At 55.3% G+C, this 21,262-nt stretch overlaps 1 protein-coding gene across 2 annotated transcripts in view; it reads right to left on the bottom strand.

Annotated features, from left to right (window-relative positions):
* The window catches only part of LOC133356564 (S-adenosylhomocysteine hydrolase-like protein 1), a 32,702-nt gene extending 13,495 nt beyond the window's left edge, over positions 1-19,207 (bottom strand). Inside the window, exons 1-6 of one of the 2 annotated variants that reach the window (XM_061574145.1) lie at positions 19,082-19,207; positions 9,302-9,413; positions 7,725-7,868; positions 6,865-6,965; positions 2,830-2,932; positions 1,937-2,031 (exon numbers count right to left, since the gene is read on the bottom strand). In XM_061574145.1, coding sequence (XP_061430129.1) covers positions 1,937-2,031; positions 2,830-2,932; positions 6,865-6,965; positions 7,725-7,868; positions 9,302-9,413; positions 19,082-19,153 — 627 coding nt within the window. In that variant the 5' untranslated portion in view covers positions 19,154-19,207. The remainder of the gene's footprint in view (positions 1-1,936; positions 2,032-2,829; positions 2,933-6,864; positions 6,966-7,724; positions 7,869-9,301; positions 9,414-19,081) is intronic. The other variant, XM_061574146.1, reaches the window with a different exon arrangement.
* Positions 19,208-21,262: the final 2,055 nt, after the last annotated feature.

The raw sequence follows: 21,262 nt of genomic DNA, 5'->3' as shown, positions 1-21,262 counted from the left end.
TGACACCATCCCTAGCGTGGACAGCACCGTGTGGGTGGCTGTGTGTAACACCAGCCCTAGCGTGGACAGCACCGTGTGGGTGGCTGTGTGTGACACCAGCCCTAGCGTGGACAGCACCGTGTGGGTGGCTGTGTGTAACACCAGCCCTAGCGTGGACAGCACCGTGTGGGTGGCTGTGTGTGACACCAGCCCTAGCGTGGACAGCACCGTGTGGGTGGCTGTGTGTGACACCAGCCCTAGTGTGGACAGCACTGTGTGGGTGGCTGTGTGTGACACAGCCCTAGCGTGGACAGCACCGTGTGGGTGGCTGTGTGTGACACCAGCCCTAGTGTGGACAGCACCGTGTGGGTGGCTGTGTGTGACACAGCCCTAGAGGGGACAACAACGTGTGTGTGGCTGTGTGTGACACAGCCCTAGTGTGGACAGCACCGTGTGGGTGGCTGTGTGTAACACCAGCCCTAGCGGGGCTTGGTGAGCACTGGGAGAGTGCGGGCACCACGCACAACGTGTGGTGGGGGCTCCCCCGAGGGGGAGGGGGTGAGTGTCAGCCCAGGGGCAGGGTTGCCCCGGGCCATGGCACTCTGGTTGACCCCGTAGACACGTGATCCGGAATGTCCACACAGGAGGCCCCAGGTGGGGGGGGGGGGGCTAGTGGGTGATCACGTGTCCGGAGAGAGCTCTTGAGGAGGATCGAGAGGGAACGAGAATGTTCGGGAAGGCGGGCGGGGCCGAGGGCAGAGCGGCCCCCACCGGAGAAGGATATAAGGCGGGTCCCTGAGAGGGACCAGGGTCGCTGCATTCTACAAACTCGAAGCTCAACACCTACAAGCGGGAAGCTCTACGTCTCAAGCTGAAGCTCTCCGTCCTACCACGGGGTCGGAGACCTGAGTGAGAGATCGACCCTTCGGAGCAGTAACTCACTGTAGTCTGGTAAAGGGGCCGTTACACCTTTGTGTTACGGTGTTACGGTGTTACAAGTAAAAGTGTTGCCTCTAAAAGGAACGACGTCTGCGACTCAGTTGGACCCACTACAAGTGTTTCAGAAGTGAGTGTGTGTATGAGCGAGCGAGTGAGTGTATGAGCGAGTGAGTGTGTGAGCAAGTGAGTGTGTGAGCAAGTGAGTGTGTGAGCAAGTGAGTGTGTGAATGAGCGAGTGAGTGATTTAGTGGGTTAGTGAGTGTATGAGCGAGTGAGTGTATGAGCGAGTGAGTGTGTGAGCGAGTGAGTGTGTGAGCAAGTGAGTGCGTGAGCGAGTGAGTGTGTGAATGATCGAGTGAGTGATTTAGTGGGTGAGTGAGTGTGTGTATGAGCGAGCGAGCTAGTGCGTGAGCGAGTGAGTGTATGAGCGAGTGAGTGTGTGAGCAAGTTAGTGTGTGAATGATCGAGTGAGTGATTTAGTGGGTGAGTGAGTGTGTGTATGAGCGAGCGAGCTAGTGTGTGAGCAAGTGAGTGCGTGAGCAAGTGAGTGTGTGAGCAAGTGAGTGTGTGAATGATCGAGTGAGTGATTTAGTGGGTGAGTGAGTGTGTGTATGAGCGAGCGAGCTAGTGCGTGAGCGAGTGAGTGTATGAGCGAGTGAGTGTGTGAGCAAGTGAGTGTGTGAATAAGCGAGTGAGTGATTTAGTGGGTGAGTGTGTATGAGCGAGCGAGCGAGTGCATGAGCGAGTGAGTGTATGAGTAAGTGAGTGTGTCAGCATGTGAGCGTGTGTGAATGAGCGAGTGAGTGATTTAGTGAGTGAGTGTATGAGCAAGTGAGTGTGTGAGCAAGTGAGTGTGTGAATAAGCGAGTGAGTGATCTAGTGGGTGAGTGTGTGTATGAGCGAGCGAGCTAGTGCGTGAGCGAGTGAGTGTATGAGTGAGTGAGTGTGTCAGCAAGTGAGCGTGTGTGAATAAGCGAGTGATCTAGTGGGTGAGTGAGTGTGTGAGCGTGCACGGCACCATGTTGGGTTGCCAGCCCTCGCGGGTGAGGCAGCGGTTGATGCACCACCAGAAGTCGTCCTCAGACTCACCCTTCCATGCAAACACCGGGAACCCTGCGCTCACATAGCACACAGGAACAGAAAGATCCCCCGTATAACCTTAACGGACTGTTGGGCCAAGTAATATTAGCGAACACCTATGAAGGTCGGCACGGCACACAAGGGGGTAGGTGGCCAGCACCACGCCGGGCCCCCTTTGTCTTCCTAGCGGTAATGTTTACACACCACACCAGGTACTCATTTGAGGCTGAGTTGACCTAGGGGAAGCCTAGGACCAGTTCAAAGAATCGTCACTGGTGTTGGCCGTGAGTGGGAATTGAACACAGATTGCCGGGTTCATAGCGCAGCGTGCTAACCGCTACACTATCACTCCCCACACACAGCACAAACAGCGCCGTTGTGTAGCGCACACGCCATTTATTAATTAATGTTATTATGATTCCGATTGTTTACCCAGGAAGGCTACACTGAGTCTAGGACATCCTGCAAAGCTGTCGCAGTAGGGGGGGCGACATTGATGCTGCCGTATGCGATCCCGATGGAGTGATTTGCTGGGTAATTTATTTCGCAATGGTATGTTTAGCTAATACTAGTTACAGCTAGAAGGAGAGTTAATGTTTCGCTCGTGCAGCGGGAGAGAGTTGCAGATGACGGGAGCAGTCGCGCAGCCACAGTGTGCGGCGCGAGAAGTGTGAGTGATGTGCGAGTGTGCACAGTGACCGCTCTGTGAGTGTGTGTACCGAATAAGTGGGCGTGCGTGCGATCGTGTGACTGTGTAAACAAGCCCACCGCCCCCAACTATAACTACCCCCCCCCACCACCCTCATTCTACTCCCCCACCCCCACACTCACCGGCCTCTGCAAGCGCTGCGGCCACCTCGTTCTGCGTGGAGTAGATGTTGCACGCGGCCCAGCGGCACTGAGCCCCCAACGCCGTCAGAGTCTCGATCAGCACCTGCACACGGGGACGCAGGGACAAGGTGACGACACGGGGTCACGGGACGCACACACACAGAGTAACGGGGACACGGAGAGCCGCGTACGTGGAGACATGGGGTTACAGGGGACGCGGAGACGTGAGCGACACGGCGTCATGGGACCGTGGAGACGCGAGTGACGTGGGGACACAGGGTCGTGGGAAAGTGGAGACACGGGACGTGGAGACACGGGGACGTGGAGACACGGGGACGTGGAGACACGGGGACGTGGAGACACGGGGACGTGGAGACACGGGGACGTGGAGACACGGGACGTGGAGACACGGGGACGTGGAGACACGGGGACGTGGAGACACGGGGACGTGGAGAGACGGGGACGTGGAGACACGGGGACGTGGAGACACGGGGACGTGGAGACACGGGGACGTGGAGACACGGGGACGTGGAGACACGGGGACGTGGAGACACGGGGACGTGGAGACACGGGGACGTGGAGAGACGGGGACGTGGAGACACGGGGACGTGGAGACACGGGACGTGGGACACGGGGACGTGGAGACACGGGACGTGGAGAGACGGGACGTGAGACACGGGGACGTGGAGACACGGGGACGTGAGAGACGGGGTGGAGAACGGGGACGTGGAGAGACGGGCGTGGAGACACGGGGACGTGGAGACCGGGGACGTGGAGACACGGGGACGTGGAGACGACGGGGACGTGGAGACACGGGGACGTGGAGACACGGGGACGTGGAGACACGGGGACGTGGAGACACGGGGACGTGGAGACACGGGGACGTGGAGACACGGGGACGTGGAGACACGGGGACGTGGAGAGACGGGGACGTGGAGACACGGGGACGTGGAGACACGGGGACGTGGAGACACGGGACGTGGAGACACGGGGACGTGAGAGACCGGGGACGTGGAGACACGGGGACGTGGAGACACGGGGACGTGGAGACACGGGGACGTGGAGACACGGGGACGTGGAGAGACGGGGACGTGGAGACACGGGGACGTGGAGACACGGGGACGTGGAGACACGGGGACGTGGAGACACGGGGACGTGGAGACACGGGGACGTGGAGACACGGGGACGTGGAGACACGGGGACGTGGAGAGACGGGGACGTGGAGACACGGGGACGTGGAGACACGGGACGTGGAGACACGGGGACGTGGAGAGACCGGGGACGTGGAGACAGGAGACACGGGGACTGGAGACACGGGGACGTGGGAGACCGGGGACGTGGAGAGACACTGGGCCGGTGGAGAGCACGGGGAAGTGGAGACACGGGGACGTGGAGGACACTGGGACGTGGAGAGACGGGGAACGTGGAGACCCGGGGACGTGGAGACCGGGGACGTGAGACACGGGGACGTGGAGACACGGGGACGTGGAGAGAACGGGGACGTGGAGACACGGGGACGTGGAGACACGGGGACGTGGAGACACGGGGACGTGGAGAGCCGGGGACGTGGAGACACGGGGACGTGGAGAGCACGGGGACGTGGAGAGCACGGGACGTGGAGAGACGGGGACGTGGAGACACGGGGACGTGGAGAGACGGGCCGTGGAGAGCACGGGGACGTGGAGACACGGGGACGTGGAGGACACGGGGACGTGGAGACACGGGACGTGGAGACGGGACGTGGAGACACGGGGACGTGGAGAAACGGGGACGTGGAGACACAGGGACGTGGAGACACGGGGACGTGGAGACACGGGGACGTGGAGACACGGGGACGTGGAGAACGGGGACGTGGAGCACGGGGACGTGGAGGACACGGGGACGTGGAGACACGGGACGTGGAGAGACGGGGACGTGGAGACGACGGGGACGTGGAGACACGGGGACGTGGAGACACGGGGACGTGGAGAGACGGGGACGTGGAGACACGGGGACGTGGAGACACGGGGACGTGGAGAGACCGGGGACGTGGAGACACGGGGACGTGGAGAGACGGGGACGTGGAGACACGGGGACGTGGAGACACGGGGACGTGGAGGACACGGGGACGTGGAGACACGGGGACGTGGAGACACGGGGACGTGGAGACACGGGGACGTGGAGACACGGGGACGTGGAGAGACGGGGACGTGGAGAGACGGGGACGTGGAGCACGGGACGTGGAAGACGGGACTTGGAGACACGGGGACGTGGAGACACGGGGACGTGAGACACGGACGTGAGAGACGGGGACGTGGAGCGGGGACGTGGAGACACGGACGTGGATAGACGGGGACGTGGAGACACGGGGACGGGAGACGGGACGTTGGAGACACGGGATGGAGACACGGGACGTGAGACACGGGACTGGAGACACGGGACGTGGAACCGTGGACGTGGAGCGACGGGGACGTGGAGAGACGGGGACTGGATACCACGGGACGTTGGAGACACGGGGACGTGGAGACACGTGGAGACACGGGGACGTGGAGACACGGGACGTGGAGACACGGGGACGTGAGATACGGGGACTGGAGAACGGGGACGTTGGAGATACGGGACGTGGACACGGGACGTGAGAACGGGGACGTGGAGACGGGACGTGAGACACGGGGACGTGGAGAGACGGGACGTGGAGAGACGGGGACGTGGAGACACGGGGACGTGGAGACACGGGGACGTGGAGACACGGGGACGTGGAGAGACGGGGACGTGGAGACACGGGGACGTGGAGACACGGGGACGTGGAGAGACGGGGACGTGGAGACACGGGGACGTGGAGAGACGGGGACGTGGAGACACGGGGACGTGGAGAGACGGGGACGTGGAGACACGGGGACGTGGAGACACGGGGACGTGGAGACACGGGGACGTGGAGAGACGGGGACGTGGAGACACGGGGACGTGGAGAGACGGGGACGTGGAGACACGGGGACGTGGAGACACGGGGACGTGGAGACACGGGGACGTGGAGACACGGGACGTGGAGACACGGGGGACGTGGAGAGACGGGGACGTGGAGACACGGGGACGTGGAGACACGGGGACGTGGAGACACGGGGACGTGGAGAGACGGGGACGTGGAGACACGGGGACGTGGAGACACGGGGACGTGGAGACACGGGGACGTGGAGACACGGGGACGTGGAGACACGGGGACGTGGAGAGACGGGGACGTGGAGACACGGGGACGTGGAGACACGGGGACGTGGAGACACGGGGACGTGGAGACACGGGGACGTGGAGAGACGGGGACGTGGAGACACGGGGACGTGGAGACACGGGGACGTGGAGAGACGGGGACGTGGAGACACGGGGACGTGGAGACACGGGGACGTGGAGACACGGGGACGTGGAGACACGGGGACGTGGAGAGACGGGGACGTGGAGACACGGGGACGTGGAGAGACGGGGACGTGGAGACACGGGGACGTGGAGACACGGGGACGTGGAGAGACGGGGACGTGGAGACACGGGGACGTGGAGACACGGGGGCACTGTCCCACACGCTCTTCAACACACACTCAAATACGCACACACAACCACCGATATCCCCCCCCTGCCCCTGAAAAGCTCCACAAATATAGCCTACATAGACTGATGGAGCAAGTGCTGTTAGTGAGCACCTATGAACGCCAGCATAACACACAAGGGGGTGGGTGGCTATACCTCCTGCACCAGGTTATCATTTCAGGCCGAGTAGACCTACAGGAGGCTTAGGACAGGTTCATATATTCACCACTGATGTGAGCCATGGTCGGGAATCAAAGTCGTGCCCACGTGTACCTGTGTGTGTGTAACTGTGTGTGTGTACCTGTTTGTGTACGTGTGTGCCCGTGGCCTTAACGTGCACATAGCCTGGCACAAGCACCATGGTGCAGTCTCCGCTACTTAGTAGCGAATAGCGGTTGTTGTTGTGCCCGTGTGTGTACCCACTTGTATGTGCCCGAGCGTACGTGTACCCATGCATGTGTGCCCATGTGTGTGTGCCCATACTGCGGACTGGGCGGTGATGTGAGTGCAGCCAACGACGCGGGCGCCTGCAAGCGGCTTGTCTCCCTGCGCACGCTTCCGCAGCGCCATCAGCGCCGGCATCTCTACACACAGATACACACATATACACACGTATACACACGTATACACAAGCATGCATACACAAAGACAAATATCCCCCCTAAAGCCATACTCGTGTGTTGGGCCAAGTTATTTTTGCGAGCACCTATGAAGGACAGCACGGTACATACAAGTGTGAGATGACCAGCACCACACCTTGCCCCCATTGTCTCCCCAATGCTGATGTTTACTACATTTAAGGCCATATGCTAAGGTGAGGCACAGGAACGGTTCCGATGTCCACCACTGATATTGGGTGTGAGCAGGAACCTCGGGTCACCGGGTTCGTAGAGCAGTGCACTAATCACTGTCCCACCGGTCCCCCCCACAAAGACGAGGGTGCCGGTTGCGAGTTAAGATTAATCAGGTCTGGGGTTGTGCAATCACGATTCTGGGTTCATGGGTCATGGGTTCATGATCTTGGGTTCATGATCTTGGGTTCATGATCATGGGTTCAACAGTCGTGTGTTGTGGTTCCCCACGTCCCCACGTCATCGTCCCCACGTCGTGCAATCATTGTCGTCAACTGGTTTGCAGTCTTATCATCACCATCAGCAGCAGCCAGGAGGTGATGCTAGGTGGAGGCGGTGGCGATAGTTGTGGTTGTGGAGGTGGCTGCTGGGTTCTGTGTGACGGCGGTGCTGCTGTGTGGTGATGGTGGTGCTAATGAGTGGATGGTGATGGCGGTGGTGCTGGGTGCGGTGCTGGGTGGCGGTGATGTTGGCGTGGTCGCGTCTCCGCACCCTGCTCCGCGATCTCGATCTCGCGCCGCCCGAACTCCGCCTGCTTCACGTTCTTGACGCAGAAGTCACTTCCTCCCCGCGAGTTGAGTTGATTCTTCTCCCGCGGAGACACCTCATCGTCAGAGCTCTCCGAGTACGACGCTGCTACAATACACACGCGCACTCGTGTCACCTCGTCAGCCTCTATGCACACACACCAACACACGCCATTCATCACTAACGGACGATGATGTCGCCAAGGCGCCTGTGCGAGGCGCACTTTGAGGCCACGTGAAGTGTCGAAGGCTCACTGACAGGAGATCACGGGACAGACCCAGGTGACATGGGTTAGCTGACTGAGATGACTGGTAGATGCACCAGCTGTATCCCCTACTGTGCCAACTTGCTACATATTAGACGATTGGCGCTCCGCTCGTTGTTGTGAGTGTCGCTCCTCTGCCCTGAGTTGTTGTTGGAGGACGACTGCTTCCATCTGCCCAGTAGTGTCCTTCATGAGCCTCCTCGACAGAGGCCGATCTTGACACCACTGGTACCAGTCTTCAGCAAGTCCACTCAGCTCCACATCCTCCCATACCACATCAGTCCATCTCTCCCTAAGCCCATGTCGTGCCCATTTAGCTCCCTATATGCGGCCAAACAGAAGCTGCTTGGGCATGCGGTGGATGGGAAATGCGGGTTACATGACCCAGCCTGCCGGAGGAGCTCAATGATGGGAATGTGCCCAGATCTTTAAAGGATTTGTGAGCTCCTCACTCAATCCAGCCTGGTTAAATGCGGGATGGATCGTAGACAGGCCCAGCATGAATGTTTCTAACCGGTGCAGATGTTCCACCAGAGGGATCCACGTTTCACAAGCCAAGAGAAGGGAGGGCATGAATGTGGCTAAGAAGACCCGAAGCTTCGCGCGGAGCGACAGACCAGGTAGCTTCCGCACAGGTTTACGCAGCCGATAAAAATATAATGTCGCCCGACTGATTCGGAGTGAGACCTCTGCTGTCAAACAGGAGCTGGTCATAAGCACACTGCCCAGGTATGGGAAACTCCACTCTCTCCACAACTGCTCCATCACCAATCGGGAGCTGAGGGGGCGGAGTGTTTGATAGGATAAAATACCCAGGCAGGTGCTTAGTTTTGGTGGTGCTGATGGTAAAACCCCTACACACACACACACACACACTTGTACATACACAAAGACGAAGATCCCCCATATAGCCTTCACAGGCTGTTGGGGCAAGTCTTGTTAGTGAGTAGCACCTATTTAGGCCAGCACAGCACATAATGGGGTAGAGTGGCCAGCACCACGCCTGGCCGCCTTTTGTCTCCCTCCCAGTACTGATGTTTATGTATCTCAAGAGGTACTCATTGAAGGATGAGTTGAGCTAGGAAAGGCCCAGTACCAGTTTGGATATTGAACTTGGATCGCCGAGCTCGCAATGCAGAGCGCTAACCGCTACACTACCGCTCCCCACACACACACTCATACACGCGCACGCCCCACCTCACCAGCCTGATCCCCCAAATCCTGGTCTCTATCCCTCAGTGACCCCCCACCACTCCCCACCCTTTGAACGTCGTACCCGAGCTGTAGCTGTCGGTGGAGGACTGCGAGATGGAGCGAGAGAGCGAGCGTCGTCCAGTCTTGACGGGACGACGCTGGAACTCCAGCTGCTGGTCAGCAAACTGGATTTGCTGTGTGAGCCATGAGAGATTGGAGGGGGGGTTGGGGGGCGAGGGTGATTTCATAGGTCATTCAGGGTCAGCCCCCCTCTTGCCCCCGCTGAAGGCAACCCAGGCCAAACAACTGGTCTCACGGCCATCATCATTGGCCTGGTGGTGGTAGCGATGTTGTTGATAGAGGGTGGATGTGGGTGCCGGGTAGTGGCAGGTGGTGGAGTTAGGTGGTGGGTGGTTGGTGGTGGTGGCGGGAGTGAGTGGTGGTGGCAGTGCTAGGTGGTGCTGGGTGGTGCCGAGTAGTGCTGGGTGGTGTATGTATGTTGAACTTCTTTTGCACCATATGTAGCCAAACACGCTTATCGGAGGTGCGGGGGAAGGACAACAAACTAAAAACAAAAAGGAGTACTAAAGAAATGTGTTTTCAATCTAGATGATTTAAAAGTCCATAGCTCCAGTTGCTTCCTAATATCGGAAGGAAAACCGTTCCAGACGGCCACAGAAGTGCATTTGAAAGTGTGGTTGGTGGTGCTGGCCCGGTGATGATGGTGTTTGTATTGGTGGTGGCAGTGATGGTGGCGGTGATGGTGGTTGGCGGTGATGGTGGGTGGTGGTGGTGTCGGTACTGGGTGGTGGTGGTTGGTGATGGTGGAGGGTGCAGGGTGGTGGTGGTGTCGGTACTGGGTGGTGGTGGTTGGTGATGGTGGAGGGTGCACGGTGGTGGTGGATGGTGGTGGCGGTTCTGGGTGGTGGTGGCGGTTCTGGGTGATGACCGTGGCAATGTCTCGGATTATTTATTCCTGTGAGTGGGGGAAGCAGCACATTCTGTTCTGAGGAGAGAGGGTGGTCGGCATGGGAACCGGGTGTGGGGGTCGTGGAGATTAAACAACACATACGTACGCATCCACACACACACACACACTCCCCCACAAACCGCACACACCCACACCTACAAAGACAAAGAGCTCCCTGTAGACCGTCTGTCAAAGTGGTTAAACACTGTTAGCGGGAACCTTTGAAGGACAGCACAGCACACAAGAGAATGGGGTGGCCAGCACTAAAATCGACCTAGGGTAGTCCCAGGACCGGTTTAGATATTCTTCACCCACGTTAGTGGCCGTGGGCGGAAATTGAATTTGCGTTGCCGGGATCGGAGCGCAGTGCGCCAACCGCTGCACCACCACTCCACCGTATGGAGCGTATGCGCACGCACAGACTTCGGAAACCTTGCCAAGGTGCGCACTGCGGGTCTGGCACCCCCCCCACGCACTGTACTGTTACCTTCCGTCATGCCCAGTGCAAAGTCGCAGGCGGGTCCATTTAACACTGAGAAGGACCCCAAATGTCAGCTGGGTTTGTGGTGTACCCCACAGGAACCCTGCCACTGATGTCGGCGTGCGCCAGGGGTTACGCAACATCAATGGGGCTTGAGTGAGCGGCGGAGGACAAAGCGAGCGGAACCGCACAGCTCACCTATGCCATCTCCAGCCTCTCTCTCTCCCTCTCCCTGACATTTACCCAAGCCACGGTCACCGTCAAGGATGACAGTTGTCCCACCTTTCAACATACAAACAATCCGAGTCAATCGGCTGATCACGTGTGGTTAGGTAAAGTGCGGGTACTCCGACACCTCTTCCCAAACATCTGCTCAGCGTGGAAGGGCAGGCAAAATGCCATGCAGAGGGGCTTTCTCGAACTCCCTCGAAGTGGAGAACTTGGGTGGGTGAATGGGTGTATCTGCAATTCAGCAACTCTCAGACAAATCAACAGAAAGGCTAAGTCACTGACAGGTGAATCTCCAATAGTTGTTCTTCATAGGCCATATGCAAGAGGAACTGGAGAGTGACATTGTATCGGGTCTTCCTAAGGCTTCACGGAACGGGAGCGGACGTAAAAATAATGGAAGTGACACTCGGGGGATCGGTTAGGAACGGGATTAATAGCTTCTAAAAGAGCCAAAGGATAGAGCGAGTTCGCTCACGTGCCTGAGGCTCGAGGATCGTTGGTAGCAAACTAAATGGCTGGATTTTAGATTTGAAGCTTTAGTGACTGCAAGGATTCATACTCTTAGTTCTTTCGGTAAAGTCACGTAGGTAAAAAATGAAATTAAAATTAATAAAAAATAAAATAATAATAAATCACGACGTTTCGGAGGCAACACAAGTCTCCGTCATCAGGTGGGACCGTCACAGCCAGATTCACTTGATACAGAAAATCTGGCTGTGACGGTCCCACCTGATGACGGAGACTTGTGTTGCCTCCGAAACGTCGTGATTTATTATTATTTTATTTTTATCAATTTTAATTTCATTTTTTACCTACGTGACTTTACCGAATAAACTAAGAGTATAAATGGCTGGAGTCGGGCTGCAGGATTCTGGACTCTGATCGCCGCGGCGAGATGCGCCTCTTCACAAAGCGCAGCGCTCGGTGAACACGAAGTGGTTCAGCAGTGGCGCACTCACTGCTCATGGCAGAGGTTTGCGGTTGAAATTCGGTAGGTCTGTCCTGGTTGTAACCGCGGTGTGTAACAGCATCAATCGTACAAATGCTGCGTGCCGTCTGCGTCAAAGTGGACGTTACAGATCCCCGTGAATTCGAAACTAGTAGGATGCCATTGTGTGCCGGCGTTACAGTCCCAAGTTTTAGACCGAAAAATTACTAAATATGGATTCCACGTAAAAACAGCACTCCCTCCTGGCAAACTCCAGATGCAGGGACATGGGCTGACTGGCATCACGCGCAGCCCTTTTGTCAATCCACTGCTGCTCGAGGGCATCCCCGTGAAGTGCGCGGTGTGGTGGTGGTTGATTTGACCATACTTCACCACGCTGATTTGTGTGGCTTGGCGAATTTGGGGAGCATAGACATGGGAGCAAAGCAAGTACCAGACAGCAATGGTTTTTTTTCTGCACTGCCCTCTGCTGCCCACTAAATAGCACAGGCCCCTGGTGGCCTATGGCAACCTGTGCATGCATTCCGGTCACCCATCCACGGGCTAACCGGCCTTCTCCCCGCTTAACTTCTGAGAAGTGACAAGACCGGGCACATTCCAGGTAATTTGCTTTATGGGTGGAACATTCAAATAGAGTTGCCAAATGTAAAACTTTCCATGCTAGGCACGGCTTATCAAAACAACCCAACAAAGTCAAAGGGGCGGCAGGGTGGCGGCGCGGTGGTGACGCTCACGCCTCACAGCAAGAATTTCCTGGCTTCAATTCCCAATTCAGGTGCCTCTCTTTGTGTCGTGTTTGTTCGTTCTCCCCTTGGTCTGGAGTGTGGGTGAGCGAGTGAGTGGGAGTCAGCGTGTGTGAATGAGTGCAGTTGGTACGTTCTCCTACTGGTCTGCACAGTGTGAGTGGGTGAATGAGTGGAGTTTGTACGTTCTTCCACTGGTCTGCAGAGTGTGGGTGAGCGAGTGAGTGGAAGTCACGTGTGTGAATGAGTGCAGTTGGTACGTTCTCCTACTGGTCTGCAGAGTGTGAGTGGGTGAATGAGTGGAAGTCACGTGTCTGAATGAGTGCAGTTTGTACGTTCTCCTACTGGTCTGCACAGTGTGAGTGGGTGAATGAGTGGAAGTCACGTGTGTGAATGAGTGCAGTTGGTACGTTCTCCTACTGGTCTGCACAGTGTGAGTGGGTAAATGAGTGGAGTTTATACATTCTCCCACTGGTCTGCAGAGTGTGAGTGGGTGAATGAGTGGAGTTTGTACATTCTCCCACTGGTCTGCAGAGTGTGAGTGGGTGAATGAGTGGAAGTCAACGTGTGTGAATGAGTGGAGTTTGTACATTCTCCCACTGGTCTGCAGAGTGTGAGTGGGTGAATGAGTGGAAGTCAACGTGTGTGAATGAGTGGAGTTTGTACATTCTCCCACTGGTCTGCAGAGTGTGAGTGGGTGAATGAGTGGAAGTCAACGTGTGTGAATGAGTGCAGTTTGTACATTCTCCCACTGGTCTGCACAGTGTGAGTGGGTGAATGAGTGGAAGTCACGTGTGTGAATGAGTGCAGTTGGTACGTTCTCCTACTGGTCTGCACGGTGTGAGTGGGTGAATGAGTGGAGTTTATACATTCTCCCACTGGTCTGCAGAGTGTGAGTGGGTGAATGAGTGGAAGTCAACGTGTGTGAATGAGTGGAGTTTGTACATTCTCCCACTGGTCTGCAGAGTGTGAGTGGGTGAATGAGTGGAAGTCAACGTGTGTGAATGAGTGGAGTTTGTACATTCTCCCACTGGTCTGCAGAGTGTGAGTGGGTGAATGAGTGGAAGTCACGTGTGTGAATGAGTGCAGTTTGTACATTCTCCTACTGGTCTGCAGAGTGTGAGTGAGTGAATGAGTGGGAGTCAGCGTGTGTGAATGAGTGGAGTTTGTACATTCTCCCACTGGTCTGCAGAGTGTGAGTGGGTGAATGAGTGGAAGTCACGTGTGTGAATGAGTGGAGTTTGTACGTTCTCCCACTGCTCTGCATAGATTTCCTGGGGTTACTCCAGTTTTCATCCATAGCATTAATATCCCAGTGTAACCGATATTGGTCATACATCCCAAAGTAAAACAATTACGCAGCAAATCACTCAATTGGGATCACGCACGGCAGAGTCATTGATAATTATTCAAGTAATTCATCCTCTGTGTATCATTTTACACATCGCTATTCGCTTTTCTCAGTAACTCTGTTGTTTACGTATGATTGAGTTCACGTTCAAGTGAGTTCATGTAGGAGTGAGTTTACATGCGATTGTTTTATGTATCCCTCGATGCAACTTCCTCTGTCATTTTCTGCTAACTCCAACTTGGGACTAGACATCTTTGTATATAAAAAAACCAGCTTCACAGCTCATCTGGGTTCTTCCAGATCTAATATCTACTAAGTAATCAGACAGCCAGCCCAGCTCTAGCCAGCCCAGCCCCTATCCTCTCTTTGTGCCCCTCAACAAGGCACCGTTGCCTGCAACGTCAGCCTCGCGATTAATACTGTCTGCTAACTTAACTTCAACTAAACTGTTATGAGGCAGTGATAACACGAAGGCATTCGTGTTAACATAAATATGTATTACCGAAGCCATCAACAGAAGGTTTGTAGTGGATCTAATGATCCTTTGGCAAATTATATGTTGGTCAGACACCACAAATATATTAAATACTCCTAAACACAACTGTCGGCAGGTCCAGAACATGCGTGCCAACAAGGACACTCAATTGATTTTGAAAATGTTGAGGTTATGTGCGAAACTTGTTACTACCGGCCAAGACTAATTAGAGAGTCTATTAAAATCGACAGAAATACTTTTTTACCGTTCTGATAGCGACAGACGTAGTGCTGCTTGGAAGCGTATTATCAAGTAATACACTGTTCAACTGCATGCCTATACAGGTCACCATGCATCGATGGTGATTAACTGTGAGCAGGTATTGAGTTTTTGGGGCCCAAAAACGTCAGAATGTACATACATAATGGACCTACATAATGTACATAAATGATGTACATTATGTTGATTAACTGTTAATAACCCAACCAATAATAGATATCCATTGTCATTTATATGAAGAGATATTATCCCCCCACCCCTGGTCTTCACAAGTGATGACATCACATTTATCCCTCTATTTAAGACCGAAACGTTAGGATTCTCCACAACTATGGCTGTCGCCTGATGAGGCTAGTTGTAATTACCGGTGAAACGTCGTACTTGAATTCTAAATGTTGTGGGTTTACTCGCCACCACTCCGGTGTGCTGAACTAGTAACTAATCGGCATGTTTAGTTTACGTGACAAACCTTACTAATTTGCTGCTTCGGGTGGTAACGGGGTTAACGACACATTTATATTTACGCGATCAAACCCAAACAAAACCTCCATTACTAAGGCAGTGTGCATGGCTAGCGTTGCGAGGTCTGGATAAGCGTGCTGTTTGACAAAACTGCCGACCTCGTCCCTCTGTTTGTTGGATTGTTATCACAGGGAGCGAGAGCGCGTGATTCACACATCACCAATCTGAGCAAGCACTGGGGCCCCCATCTCACTATCTCCCACAGGGACGTCAAGTTTCATTCCTGTGCCACTCCAAAAAAATAAAGACCCACCCACCCCCCCCCCAAATCTAGCCTTGAACAGCCTGTTGGGGCAAGTGCTGTTAGCAGGCACCTTATGAATGCCAGCACTGCGCACGGGAGGGTGGGTGGCCATAACCAAGCCCGGCCGCCTTTGTCTCCCTTATGCTGATGTTTACAAACCACATCAGGTACTCATTTGAGGCTGAGTCGACCGAGAGGAGGCCCAGGATTGGTTAAAATAATCGTCACTGATATTGGGCTGTTAGCGGAATCTAATTCAGGTCACTGGGTTCGTAGTGCAGCGCGCTAATCGCTACAACAGCTGCCATTCACCACAAAGTTGCGGAGACGTCACCACGACGCTTGTGCCAGGCTATGTGCACTTTAAGGCCACGTGAAGTGTCGAACGCCCGCTGGAAGGTCATGGGACAGGCCCAGGTGCCATGGGTCGACTGACTGAGACGACTGGCCGATGCACCACCTGTGCCCCCTACTGTGCCATTTTTCTGTGTTCTAGCCACCCGGCGGACCGCTCCACACAGTCAGACACAGTCAAACACGCACACACACAACATGAAACATACATACACAACCGCTCACAATAACCCAGGCACACACCGGGGCGTCGCAGTGGCGAATTTTTTACTCCCACGCCTGGTATGCGCAGGTTGTGGTTTCGGTCCCGACCTTGATGCGTGTATATTTGGAGTTTGGTGGATTTTTCACCGGCTCCTCCGGTTTTTCCCTCCACATTAGAAGCATGTGTTTAGAGTAGTTGGCTGTTTTAAATTTCCACATGATAAGCCACTTCGTTGAGTTATCATTTTTGACCAGGTCGCTTCTGAAAAAGAGCTGCCGAGCTCAGTGGGCCTTACTGAGTAAAATAAAATAAAAATGTTCAGTTTAGTTTCACTGACAAATTCCCCATGTGCCGCCGACACAAAGTGTGGGCAATTGATGTTAGTAAGCACACATTACGGGCAGCATGGCGCATGATAAACACTGCTGCAGATACTCCTTTAAGGCCGAGTCGACCTACAGGAAGCCAAGAATGACATTGGCAATGACCTGGAATCAATATTTGGCAGTGCACTAATCATTATGCCACCGCTCCTCACGTGGAAGAAACACACTTTGACAAATACACCCGTGCACACACACCCTGCACAAACACACGCTCCTCAGACACGCACACACACCTCAGACACTCTCATGTCCACATTGCATACACACACACACAACTCCATCACACGAGGGGGTGGGTGGCCAACACCACGCTCGGACCGCCTTTGTCTTCCCAGTGGCGATGTTTACACATCGCACCACGTTACTCATTTGAGGCTGAGTCTACCTAGGGGAGGCCAAGGACCGGTTCAGATAATCGTCACTGGGTGTTGGCCGTGAGCGGGAATCGAACCCGGGATGCCGGGTTCGTAGGGCAGCGCGCTAACCGCTACATCCACCGCTCCCCACACGCACCTGCACACACACACACACACATTAACTATTACACACACACACATTCTTGGTCCTTTCGGTAAAGTCACGAAAGAACCAATAATATGAATCCCTGCAGTCACGAAATCTTTAATTAAAAATGTATTACACACACACACAAAGCTCCCCCGTACAGCCTCACACACACACGCACGCCCCCACTCACCCACACTGATAACCCTCCAACACGCACACACACTCGCACGTACGTACGCACGAACCTTGACTATCTCGCACACACCTCGCCACACACACACACACACAACGCCCATTCACCACTCAGTGATGGTGACGTCACTACAGCGCTTGTGCCAGGCTAGGTGTACCTTGAGGTGCAAGGTGCACCGAACTCACATACGCACCTACACTAATACAGCACTCTCCCACACACACGCAAGGCCGGCACGGCACACGAGGGAGTGGGTGTCCAACACCACGTCCGGCCGCCTTTGTCTCCCCCAATGCTGACGTTGACACACCGCACCAGGTACTCATTTAAGGCCGAGTCTACCTAGTGGAGGCCCAGGATTGGTTCAGACAATCGCCCCCAGCGGGCGCACATTCATACACGCCGCGACACACACAACGTGCACACACCGACACACACTGACACACACACTGATACACAACAACAACAACAACCGCCATTCGCCACTAAGTGGCGGTGACGTCACCACGATGCTTGTGCCAGGCCAAGTGCACCTTGAGGCCACGTGAAGTGTCGAAAGCCCGCTGGCAGGAGGTCACGGGGCAGACCCAGGTGCCACTGGTCGACTGACCGAGATGACCGAGATGACTGGCTGATGCACCACCTGTGCCCCCTACTGTGCCAACTTGCTGTGCTTTAGCCACCCGGCGCTCCGCTCGTTGTTGTGAGCGTCGCTCCTCCGCCCTCCGTTGTTGTTGGAGGGCGACTGCCTCCAACTGCCCAGTAGCGTCCTTCACGAGCCTCCTCCACTGAGGCCGATCTTGACACCGCTGGTACCAGTCATCGGCAAGTCCACTCAGCTCCACGTCCTCCTGTACCACATCACTCCATCTCTTCTCCAGCCCGTGCCGCGCCCGTCTAGCCCCCTCGATCCGGCCGAACAAAAGCTGTTTAGGCATGCGGTGGCTGGGCATGCGGGCTACATGACCCAGCCAACGCAGCCTTGCCTGCCGGAGGTGCTCACCGATGGGACTTTGCCCAGATCTTTCAAGGATTTGTGAGCTCCTCACACAATCCAGCCTGGTTAAACCCAGGATGGATCGTAGGCAGGCCAGCCTAAATGTTTCCAACCGGCGAAGATGCTCCACCAGGGGGGTCCACGTCTCGCAAGCGTAGAGAAGGGAGGGAATGACCGTGGCCGAGAAGACCTGAAGCTTCGTGCGGAGCGACAGACCAGGTAGCTTCCACACAGCGTTACGCAACCGATGAAAAGATATTGCCGCTCGACTGATTCGGAGTGAGACCTCTGCTGATAGACTGGAGCCGGTCATAAGCACACATACCGACACACACACCGACACACACGCCGACACACACACACCGATACACACACAAGACGTACACACCAACACACAACGCGCGCACACCGACACACACAACGAGCAAACACCGACACACACAACGACACACACAACACACACACAACAGGCACACAACGCGCATACACTGACAACGCGCACACACTGACACACACAACGCGCACACCGACAAACACACACCGACACACAACGCGCACACACCGACACACACATTGACACACACTGACACACACACCGACACACACACCGATACACACACAACGCACACACACTGACACACACAACGCGCACACACTGACACACACGACACACACACCGACAAACACACACCGACACACAACGCGCACACACCGACACACACATTGACACACACTGACACACACACCGACACACACACCGATACACACACAACGCACACACACAACGCATACACTGACACACATTTGACTCCTGCAGTCAGGACAAAAGCGCGACACCGGTAGGGATACGAATACCACCACCACCAACCACCATCACCACCACCACCATCACCACCACGACGACAACACTATCATCCCTCGTGCGAGCCCCCTCCCTCTCCACCCTCTCCACCGTCGCTGCCCCTCGCCGCTCACCTTGCGAACCTTCACTTCGCTCTTGGCCTGCGCGCTGGCGGGAGCCTCCTTCTCCACGCTGTTGTCCGCCATCGCTGCGCCTCGGTGGAGGAGACGGGTGGGGGGGGCTGTGGAGGAAGGAGGGGGCGGGGCTTAGGAGGGGCGTGGCCTGTGGGGATGGGCGTGGCCTCGGGGATGAGAGGGGGCGTGGCCTGTTGAGATGGGCGGGGCCTCAGGGGGATGAGGGAGAGGCGTGGCCTGTGGGGATGGGCGGGGCCTCGGGGGATGAGAGGGAGGGGCGTGGCCTGTGGGGATGGGCGGGGCCTCAGGGGGATGAGAGGGGGCGTGGCCTGTGGGGATGGGCGGGGCCTTAGGGGGATGAGAGGTAGGGGCGTGGCCTGTAGGGATGGGCGGGGCCTCAGGGAGATGAGAGGGGGCGTGGCCTGTCGGGATAGGCGGGGCCTTAGGGGGATGAGAGGGAGGGGCGTGGCCTGTGTGGATGGGCGGGGCCTCGGGGGATGAGGGGGAGGGGCGGGGCCAGCGGAGCTTGCGCAGAAGGGCGGAGCTAAACGATGTATCGTGCGGGGCAAAGTTCCAAGTTCATGACCTATAGACACACAAGGGCCGTTGCCCGAAACGTCGCCTGTTATATTTAAATAGGGGCCGTCCATAAATGACGTCACGCGATTTTGTACGATTTTTGACTCCCCCCCCCCCTTCGTTACACAGCGTCACAAAAAGTCAGACCCCCCCCTCAAATATGACGTCACAAAGCTCTGCCCCCCCCCCAAAAAAGTAAAACATGCTTCAAATCGCTTTCAACTATTGTCATTGTAAAGTGCGTATTTAATGTGGCGCTGCACTCTGATGTTATAGGAGAAATCATTTATTAAAAAGTCTATTTAATTAAGTAGAACGTGTTGTCTATATTTATTTAAAGTTGCGCATTTTGATGTGACGTCACATTTCTCAAACCGCCCCCCCCCCTCGGTGCGTGACGTCATTTATGGACGGCGCCTTAGTGACGAATGTGTCATTGCTTTTGTTTGCTATTAATTGTGCTGGTGTACCAAAGACAACGCAGCAGCATTGTGACCAAATCATGTACAAAGACAAAGATCCCCCGTATAGGCTTAACAGACTGTTGGGGCAAGTGCTGTTAGCGAACACCTATGCACGAGAGCCACGCGAGTTGAGTTAAGCGAGGTGCAGCCATCGCCTGTCACAGACAAGGGCGAAAACGTGCTTGAGGAGGGCCTTAAAAGAAACACATTCCTGTGGAGGGAGCTGGTAGGAACGTTGGGTTGCTCGGTCAATGGCCAGGGTCAACGGCGGCGTGGTGTATTCCGCAAATATGCCCGACTGTGAGGGCGGGCACAAGCCGGCGTGAGAAGGTTAAACGTTGAGTTTTATAAGGGCACCGCGGGGTGACCAGCCCCTCCCCACCCAGCCCCACCCTCCCTACCCAGCCCGACCCCACCCTCTCCACCCAGCCCCTCCCCACCCTCCCCACCCTCCCCACACAGCCCCTCCCTGCACGACGGACGGACACAATAATCCCCTGTGGGCTGGTGTAATCAGAGGTTCCTACCAGTATAAAAACAAATCTTATAGACGACATGTCGGGCAATGACCCTTATTAATAGCCCCATAATTCGAACCCATACATTGGACTGCATTTGTTCACGTTATCTGCCAGTTAATGATCTACTTTAGGCCATCTCAATAGCTGACGAGATACTGAACGTCGGAACCGGTTCCGAGTTTTTGCTTTTTGCTAAACCAATGCTGATTAAATGTCGCACTTGCAGAAAGAAGGCCGTTTGGTTGACTGCATGTGTAGAACAACATATCTGTGTTAATGTGGAGTAACAGATTTGGGCAGGAAAAGAATTGTCTGCTGCTGATTTAGCGTCATTTAATCATCATTGACCAATCGTGACGTCGCATCCGCGGACTGCCATGGTCAAGTTCAAGTTCAAGTTCATTTATTAGGTATAGCCCTGTGAGCCATTCAGCTCTTGAATCGGGTGCAACCGCAACAAACAAAAAACAAAAACATGAACAAAAAAAACATCTTAAAGTGAATATGTGACTAAGTGCAAACAGAAAATCCAAGAAAAGACAGCAAAAATATTGCAGAAAAAACACCGTACACCAACGCTGTGTGCAAAAATGCCAGTGGGATGCAAGTCAAACAAC

Source organism: Lethenteron reissneri, chromosome 54 (assembly GCF_015708825.2).
Source record: "Lethenteron reissneri isolate LAM-NWPU_2019-01 chromosome 54, ASM1570882v1, whole genome shotgun sequence".
Classification (NCBI taxonomy): Eukaryota; Metazoa; Chordata; class Hyperoartia; order Petromyzontiformes; family Petromyzontidae; genus Lethenteron; species Lethenteron reissneri.
The sequence above is the reverse complement of the archived record's forward strand: the minus strand, read 5'-3'. Positions and strand labels throughout refer to the sequence as shown.